The sequence below is a fragment of the Hippocampus comes genome, unplaced genomic scaffold (genome assembly GCF_001891065.2).
Source record: "Hippocampus comes isolate QL1 unplaced genomic scaffold, H_comes_QL1_v1.1 scaffold189, whole genome shotgun sequence".
Classification (NCBI taxonomy): domain Eukaryota; kingdom Metazoa; phylum Chordata; class Actinopteri; order Syngnathiformes; family Syngnathidae; genus Hippocampus; species Hippocampus comes.
In genome coordinates, this window is record NW_017804802.1 from 419,820 (window position 1) to 428,956 (window position 9,137).

A 9,137-nucleotide genomic window follows, 5' to 3' on the forward strand; every position below is an offset into this window, starting at 1 on the left:
TGCGTTGGGTAGCGCGCCCCCCCCCCCCCCCCTCCGCGAACGCGGAGATATTGTTCAAGTGAATATTTGTGAGCGTGCGCATTGCAAGATGTTGTCTCGTCCTTGTGCAGAGCTGCCCGTCAAATGGATCAAAGAGTTGGAACCGGAGACCACGTGCTGCAAGGGTCAGCCCATGTACCTGACCTGCGAGCTCAACAAGGAGAGGGACGTCGTCTGGAAGCGCAACGGCGTCAAACTGAAGAGGACGGCCGGCAAGTTGGCCATCAACATCATCGGCTTGCAGCACGCCGTCACCATCCAGAACGCCGTCGAGGAAGACACCGGCGTCTACACTTGCGAGGTGGACGTGCCGGACGGCATCAAGACCAGCACCAACGTCGTCGTCACCGGTGAGCGACGCGCCGGCGGCTCGCGTTCGGCCGCTTTCGCGCGTGTCCTTGAAAAGCGCCGCCCGGGGACAAAAAGGTTGAAAAACGAAAAGTTCCCCGAGGCCGTCGTACGGCAAGGAACAACCAGCGCGTATGCGGGCGCGTGTGCGAGCACGTGTGCGGGCGCGGGGGCTCGCGTGCCGCTCTTGTTTTGCCGCGCTCGTTTTCTCGGAATCGCGCGACGCCAATGAGGGCTTTCCGTTCCGTTGCGTTGAAAAGTCAGAGCGTGACGCTGAGATGCGCTCGTTCCGCAGCAAATCCATGCGAGCGCGCCTCTGTGTCGCCGAACCAAATCAAGATTGGCGCGCAGCTTCCGCCCCCGCAGTGAGAGTTTGCCAAGTGTGCGTTTGCACCATTTTTGTCAATATTTTAGTCCGTCTTTTCGCGGGCCGCCTGTTGCAGGGCCGCGTACGGCTTGCGGCCCGTACGCTCGCCGTCCCCTCAAAAGGAGTCGACGCCCAAACGTTCACGCCTCAACGGCTGGCCGCAAAAGTGAGCGGACCGCCAAGTTTTTTGCCCAACTTTGAAAAATGGGAGTGAAGCCAGAGTACCCGCAGGAAACCAAAGATCGACCAAAATGTCAAGTCTAGCGGCAGTCGGCGACGCGCTTTCTCTCGGGGCACTTGGCACGCGCGCGATACTGGCGCGGCGCAGATGCGTGAAACCTCGTCAACCTTTGTGCTCAGAGATGATCAAAGACTGGTTGGTGAAGCCTCTGAGAGATCAACACGTGAAACCGAGATCGAGCGCCATCTTCAGGTGTCAGCTCTTCAAAGACACGCCCAACTGGAAGTGGCTGAAAGGCGAGACGGAGCTGGTGCCTTCCGACAAGGTGGAGATCAGCAAGGACGGCATCACCATGATGCTCACCATCAACAACTGTCAGCCCGACGACGTGTCGGAATACACCTTTGCTGTGGAGGACCGCAAATACGTGGCCAAACTGACCCTGGGAGGTGCGCAGCCGCGCCGCGCGTGTTGGCCTTCCGCCAGCCACCGCGATGACCCGTTTCATGTGCTTGTTCAGAGCGCCAGGCGGAAATCTTGAAACCGCTGGCCAGCGTGGAAGTGGTGGAAAAGGAAGAAGCCCGCTTTGACACGGAAATTTCAGAGGATGACGTTGTCGGGGAATGGAAACTTCAGGGACAAGTGCTGAGCAGATCTCCGGTAAGTCACGTCTTGGGGGAAGGAAGCCCCGCGGGGCCGGACGCATTTTTTTTATTCTTGATTTATTCATTGCTTTTTATCGGCCCGCCGCAGCAAATGACGCTGGTTCGTCAATTTCAAAAACAAATGAACCAGGAGTCGAATGCTTTTCTGACTTTTCTTTCGAACCGTTATTGCAGATATAAAACGTTTTTGAAAAATTGCCACATTTTTTTCCAGTTCACATTTTTGTTTTCAAGAAATCCATCTATCTTGGGTTCTTAAAAAATAAATAAATAAATAAATAAAGATTTAGCATAATATGACCCCTCACAAGTTTTTTTGTGAGGTATTTTTTGACGCAATGAATAGCTTTGTCCCCATGAAGCTGGTTTTATTTTTCTTGAAGGTGTTTCTCATACGTTGACCTGCAGCGAACTGAATTAATCACTGAATCCAGTTCATTCTGTTTCCTACTTCGAATCGAACTTGTCGGTTCCTGAATCTCGGACGAGTTTTTGTTGCTCGTTTTTTTCCGGACACGTTTCGGCGGAAGAGCCCGAAAGACTTCTGCCGAAACTTCAGGTCAATGACAAGCTTCGGGGTTCCGTCTGAGATCGAGGAGCACGGGTTGAAGCGTATGGAATTGTTCTCCCTATTTCTTTACGTGGGGCTCAGCGCAAAAACTTTGTCCGTCCTTGCGCCCGAGGGACTTTGAAAAGAAGTCGCGGGGTCGGCGGGCTTGGAATCCGCTCGCTTCTGATTCTGATTCTTGGCAAACGCCGTCAATCGTATTTTTCAGACGTGCGACATTAAAGTGGACGGCAACAAACGTTTCCTGACTTTGAAGAACGTCCAGTTGGATCAAGCGGGAGAAGTGTCCTACCAGGCTTTAAATGCTATCACCAGCGCCATGCTGACCGTCAAAGGTATGCCCGCGTTGCGTGCGTGCACGCTTGCGTGCGTGGTGAGCGTTTGTGTAAGATTTGTCAATAACCCGGCAAACGCCTGAAACCTTTCAGAAATCGAAATGGGCTTTGTGGAGCCTCTGAAGGACGTTTCGGTTCCTGAAAAGAAACAAGCCAAATTTGAATGCACCCTCACCAAGGAGGTGCCCAAGGTGATGTGGTTCAGGGGCGCGGAAGTCGTGACCCCGGGCCCTAAATATGAGATCATTGACGACGGAAACAAACACATGCTGATCATAAACTGTTGCGAGTTTGACGACGAGTCCGACTACACCGTCGAGGTATCGGCTCTGAAATCCACAGCTCGGCTTTCGGTGGAAGGTAAGGCCCCCCCACCTCCCCGGCGGCTCACGTCCGCCCCCCGTTGGCGGGTTTTCCCTCCCGAGGCCGCGGTTCGGGCGCTCGCCCTCTTTTAACGGCCGCGGCGGCCCCTGCTCTATTTCAGGCCTGAGGCTTAAGATTGTCAGGCCGCTGGAGGACCAGACGGTCAAAGAGGGCAAAACGGCTCGCTTTGAGCTCGAGCTGACTCACGACGACGTACCGGTGACCTGGTACCGAAACGAAGTCAAGCTCCACGTGAGCAGAACGGTGATCGCGCACGTGGAGGGAAAGAAGCACGTTCTTGAAATGAGGATGTTGACGCTCGACGATACCTGCCAGATCAAGGCGGAGGCCAAAGGAATAAGCTCAGTGGCGAAGCTCACGGTTCTCGGTAATGGCACACGTCTCTTTCCTCTCGCCGCTCTTGCGTTTGCCGGCACGGGGCGGGTGGGGTCGTACCGATTCTCCCCCGAGGACGGCGGAGGTCGAGGCCCGCCGCCGGCGCAATCGGTGGCGGCGAGGCGGGCCGTACCTCGACCGCGGTGGCCGTCGATTGATGAATCCACGGTGTGGTTCCAGAGGGCGACGCCGTGTTTGTCGTGAAACTGCAAGACCACACGGCCACGGAGAAAGAGCAGGTTTCTCTGGACTGTGAGCTCAACAAAGACGTCCCCGTCGTTTGGTATCACGAAGAGAAGGAGATCATCGCCTCCAAGACGGTGCTGCTCAAGTCCGAGGCGACTCGGCGATCTTTGGTCTTGAGGAAGGCGGAGCTGAGCAGCAAAGGAAAGTACACGTGCGACTGCGGCACCGACAAGACGGTAGCCGACCTCACCGTCGAAGGTAAAACCCGACCGTCGCGTCCGCCCGCCGCGCCTCGGCCGAGCGTCTTCACGTTTGCCGTCCTCGCTAGCTCGCGAGATCAAGCTCCTTCGACCCCTTTACGGCGTGGAGCTCTTCGACGGGGAAACGGCTCGTTTCGAGGCGGAGATCTCCGAGGACGACGTTCACGGCCAGTGGATGCTGAACGGCCAAGTCCTGAACGCTTCCTCCGTGAGCGCCTCTTTTCGCCGACGCGTCAAATGCGCTCCTTTGTTGTCTTTGGTTGCCGTCGCTCAGCCGGTGGCGCCGTTCTTTTCGATGGGCAGGATGTGGACATCGTGGAGGAGGGAGGCAAGCACACGCTGATCCTGTACAACTGCAAAGTGCCCATGAGCGGGGAGGTGGCGTACGCCGCCGGCAACGCCAAATGCGCCGCCAGCCTGAAAGTCAAAGGTGAAGCGGCGACGTTGCGGGGTCGGACCGCTTTCTTCCAATTGAAAATCCCAAAAGTTCAATTGAGGCAACTGGACGATTCTTTGTTTTTGGCCATGAATCGAAAAGGCTTCTTCGGACCCGCCCTTGGCTCCGTGGAATTCCACTCGAGAGTCTTGAGTATCTTCGAAGCGCCGCTTTGCAGTGCTTTGCACTTCCTCGCTCTCTCTCCACCGGCAACGTGCGTAACCCATCGTACGCCATCGTCATAATCTTGCTTGCGCCGCCGCCGACGGTCGGCCTTCAGGAAATCAAGAGGCCCGGCCGGCCAGGGGCCGCTGAGGTTTCATGTCGGTCACGTGAACGATGCGCAACCGCAGTCCTGGAGGTGATCTGCAATTCCTTTGAAAAGAACACCAAGGCCTAAAGTCGACCCAAGGCCCAAAGATAAGTCACCGATATTTTGAAAGACTGCCCTGGCCGTGGCAGAAGTGAACACGTTTCTGGATGAAAGGTCAAAGGTCTTGGACTCCTTCAGAACCAGAGAAGCCCGCAGCGGATGAAAGCGCTCAAACGTCTTCAACTTATTCAGAACGGGTCAAAGGCGTCTTCTTCAAGCCCCACCCCTAAGCACCCGCAAGAGTCCAGTTGCCTTCATTCAACTTTTGCCCACGTTGCGTCCCGGATGAGCGAGACTCTGCGCAGACCGAAAAGGCATCCGGCGGTTCGGGGGTCCTTTTGAAGGATGCTCGGCATTCCCTCTTACTGACCCCGGCTCTTTCTCCTCCCGGTGGGTCAGAACTTCCTCTCAACTTCCTGACGCCGCTGAGCGACGTGCACGTGCTTGAGAAGGACCCCGCCAGATTCGAGCTGGAAGTGTCCAGAGCTCCCAAGTCTTTCCGCTGGCTGAAGGCTTCGCAGGAGCTGCGGAGCGACGACAAGTACGAGATCATCCGAGACGGGAACTCGCACGCGCTGCTGGTCCGCTCGGCCGCCTACGAAGACGAGGCCAAGTACGCCTTTGAGGCCGAGGACAAGAGGACGAGCGGCAAGCTGGTCATTAAAGGTGAGCCCCGACCTTTGACGCGCTTTCAAGTCGAGCCGACGCCCGGGTCGCGCTTGCGCGCGACAGCTCCCGCCTCGCGGAACGGGATCAACTCCATTGAACCCCTGGCCGCTGCACTCGTCTTGACCCGCCGAAGGAGGAACGCCTCGGTCGTCACACCGACCGCTCAGAAGTCGCGGGACGTATGCAACGGAAAAAGAAGCGGCCGCCCCGTACTCAAACTCCGCAACGGCATCTGTTGAAAAACACCTGCCTTGGTTTTTGCTCGGCGTGAGTCGAGCGGTCACGGCAGCCGCGGGGCGAGTACGATCGTGTTTCCGGACCATTTTGGGGAGCGTGGAAAAAGTATGGCCCACGGTCCACAAGCGGTCCCCTTCTTAAAGCCCGACCAACACTGACGCGTCGCATTCCGCCAAACTGCATTGGATCGATTCACGTCAGATCAATTTCTTTTTTCGAATCCTTTCACTTCTACGTTAACTTTGAATGATGGATTTATTTTGTCGTCACTTTTCTCATTCGCGGGCGGCGCGGCAGTCGCCGGGTCAGCGACATCCGCCTCACAGTGCAGAGGCCCGAGGTTCGATTCCCGCTCCGGCCCTCCTGTGTGGAGTTTGCACGTTCTCCCCATGCCTGCGTGGCTTTTCTCCGGGTAATTTCCTCCCGCACTCCCAAAACACGCACCGCAGGTTCACGACCTGAACACCCTCGACGCGATTGTGAGCGCCAATGCTCGTTCGTCTTTGTTGGCGCAACTGCGATTGGCTGGCGACCAGTCGAGGGCGCGCCCCGCCAACTGCCCGATGACGGCCGGGAGAGGCTCCGGCCCGCCCGCGACTCTCCTGAGGATGGATGGATGGATGGAGGAATTCCGACGCTCTCAGCTAACAATGTGTGCCCGAGGCGCTAACCCCTTGCTCCCCGACCGCAGGAATCCGCTTGGAGTTTGTCAAAGGCATCAAGGACGTGACGGTGAAGGAGCGCGAAACAGCCGAGTTCAGCGTGGAGCTCTCGCACGAAAACATCCCCGTGGTTTGGTTCAAGAACGACGTGCGACTTCACCCCGGAAAGGCGGTCCACATGACGGACCGCGGCGCGGTGCACACGCTGACCTTCAGGGAGGTTGCCCTCGACGACACGGCCATGATCAAGGTGGAGGCGGCTGACAAGAGCGCCGGCGCCATGCTCACCGTCATCGGTCAGTACTTGGCGCCGTCTTCTCGCTTCTTTTTGTCGGTCGGGACCGGCGCGGTCGTCGAGTCGTTGCTCGGTCACCTGAGGTGGACACCCCCACCGTTGTCGCGTGTTTTCAATACGGGCGCCTCGCCGATGTCAACCGCGGGTGGGTCGGCGCGGCGAACGACGGCGGCATGCGAGGCAACATCGGCCCGCCGACAAAGGGCCCGAGTCGTCGGGTCGGCCGTCGACGAATTCTCCAAATGTCAGTCACGGGCAATCTACGGCGGCGTCCGCTCACACCACGACGACGACGGCGCAGATGAGCCGCGGGGCGCCCGCAACTTCTTGAAATGTGCCGCGCTCCTCTTTCACGTTGAGAGGGGGGAGCCTCGCGTGCCGCTCGCCCTTCCGGGTCTCCGAGACCGTCGGATGTTCTCAAAGTCTTGCTACGAGCCGTTATCACTGCCGGTTCAAGCCGTCTGCATTGCTGCAAACAGGAGGCGACTGGAGATGGCACGTCGCCCGCCCAAGCGTTCAAGCGCACCGTGTCTTTCCGTCTCACAAACGTTAGCAAGCCCGATGCCGTCGGTTGGCACAGATGTCACGGCACCGCTCTGAAGAGATGAACTCGGGAATGCCAAAGGGGCGGTCGGAGTAGCGAAGCAGCTTTGTTGGCGAGCGTCGTTTGCGTCCGTCCCAACTTGCCAAACGTGCTGTTCCCTCAGAGGGCGACCCGTACTTCACCGGCAAGCTGCAGAACCGCACGGCGGTGGAGAAGGACCAAGTGAAGCTGGAGTGCGAGCTGAGCAAGGCGTCGGCCGACGTCAGATGGTTCCACAACGGCGAGGAGCTCACGCCCTCCAAGAACGTCAGCGTCGGCGTCGAAGGCCAAAAGCGAATCCTGGTCATCCGCAAGGCCGAGATGAGCGACGCCGGAGAATACGCTTGCGACTGCGGCACCGACACGACGCGCGCGCTTCTCATCGTTGAAGGTAAGAGGACATCCACCGCGTTGGCCCTTAATGGCGGCCCGCCGGCCCCCAAGCGACGTGTGCGACGGGACTTGTGTCCATGCCACCCGAAAGGCCTGAGGGTCACTTGTTGGTTTGTTGTTGTTGTTGTTTTCAGATCCATTCAATTATCGACTTAGAGTCGTTTCTCCCCCCCCTCCCCGTCTTTTTCTGTGGCACGCATTTGGCCCCCACGGGGTGACGCGGCTTCCGCCCTCAGCCCCTTGTTTAAGTTACGGACGAGCGCAACGTGGCTACGGCAGCGACTGACAAACTCCCTCGAAAAAGCAATGAAGTGTGGACGAGTCATTCACCCGAGGAAGCCCGTTTCCGACCCTCGCGCGACGTTCGCCCAAGCCTCCATTTCTCCGCTCGCTGAAAAACGGGACCCCTGTTTTGCGTGTCATTCATAAGTGTCTCATTAAGGGCAAGGATGTTAGCTCAATGCTAACTGTACATGTCCAGTTGTTAGCATTGAGCTCACAGGTGGACGCAAAGAATGTTCGTCTTGTGCTGACCTTACTCATGAGCTCGTTAGCGTTGAGGTAAGAGATCCGTGCCGGGAAGGTTAGCATTGAGCTAACAGAAAGAGGCTCACGATGTTAGCTTTAAGCTCACGTCAACCAAGGTGAGCAGTGAAATGTCAACGATCGAGCGCATGCTCGGAATGTTAGCCTCGAGCCCGATAGATTGTTAGCGTTGAGCGAACAGCGTGTATTCGCAGTGAGATCGCGGGCGCTTGGCCCACTTTTTCGAAGATTCCCCATTTGACTTTGTCGCGCTTCCCAGGCAAATGTTGAGCGGTGTCTTTTTCGATCCCTGCCGACTTTGACGCTGTCGTCCTCCAGAGCGCGACATCAAGGTGGTGCGTCCGCTGTACAGCGTGGAGGTCACGGAGACGGAGACGGCCAAGTTTGAGACGGAGATTTCCGAGGACGATGTCCCGGGACACTGGAAGCTGAAAGGAGAAGCGTTGCAGCAGTCGGCCGTGAGCGCTCGTCTTTTGTTCACGTTCACAAATTCACTTCAAAGGAACGGAAAAGCCGCTTTTACTTTCCTGCACTTCTTGAAAACGCGCCAAAATAAGAAGAATGAGAACAATCCACTGCATCGCTTTGTGCGCGCGTGTTGTCCACCCCACGACACACACGGGCGGATGACGCTAATAACTTTGACATTTGGACCGTTTGTCTGCCGTCCGTCAGGATGTGGAAATCAAGGCGGAGGGCCCCAAACATCTTCTGATCCTCTACAACGTGCGCATGGACATGGCGGGAGGTGTGGAGTTCTCAGCGGGCAACGCCAAATCAAACGCTCAGCTGCGAGTGAAAGGTGAGCGCGCCGGGCAGTCACGGCGGGCGGGCGGGCGCCGCGTTATCCGCAGCGATTGGACGCTGAGGTCAGGATGTGGAAATCAAGGCGGAGGGCCCCAAACATCTTCTGATCCTCTACAACGTGCGCATGGACATGGCGGGAGGTGTGGAGTTCTCAGCGGGCAACGCCAAATCAAACGCTCAGCTGCGAGTGAAAGGTGAGCGCGCCGGGCAGTCACGGCGGGCGGGCGGGCGCCGCGTTATCCGCAGCGATTGGACGCTGAGGCGCGCCCTCGCTCTCCTCAGCTCGAGTCATACGCCTCCTGCGGCCGCTGAAGGACGTGACGGTGACGGCCGGGGAGACGGCCGCCTTCCGCTGCGAGCTGTCCTACGAAGGCATTGTCGTCGACTGGTTCCTGGCGGGGAACAAGATGGAGGCCGGCGAGCGGGGA

The 9,137-nt window shown here is 57.7% G+C and overlaps 1 protein-coding gene across 1 annotated transcript in view; it reads left to right on the forward strand.

The window, feature by feature from the left end:
- The window catches only part of LOC109530478 (titin-like), a 49,755-nt gene extending 40,985 nt beyond the window's left edge, over positions 1-8,770 (forward strand). Inside the window, exons 51-65 of the mRNA XM_019894300.1 lie at positions 111-389; positions 1,115-1,384; positions 1,456-1,595; positions 2,377-2,503; positions 2,597-2,863; positions 2,988-3,254; positions 3,443-3,706; positions 3,777-3,916; positions 4,012-4,138; positions 4,917-5,183; positions 6,115-6,381; positions 7,088-7,354; positions 8,221-8,360; positions 8,578-8,704; positions 8,757-8,770. Coding sequence (XP_019749859.1) covers positions 111-389; positions 1,115-1,384; positions 1,456-1,595; positions 2,377-2,503; positions 2,597-2,863; positions 2,988-3,254; positions 3,443-3,706; positions 3,777-3,916; positions 4,012-4,138; positions 4,917-5,183; positions 6,115-6,381; positions 7,088-7,354; positions 8,221-8,360; positions 8,578-8,704; positions 8,757-8,770 — 2,963 coding nt within the window. The remainder of the gene's footprint in view (positions 1-110; positions 390-1,114; positions 1,385-1,455; positions 1,596-2,376; positions 2,504-2,596; positions 2,864-2,987; positions 3,255-3,442; positions 3,707-3,776; positions 3,917-4,011; positions 4,139-4,916; positions 5,184-6,114; positions 6,382-7,087; positions 7,355-8,220; positions 8,361-8,577; positions 8,705-8,756) is intronic.
- The last annotated feature ends 367 nt before the right edge of the window (positions 8,771-9,137 follow it).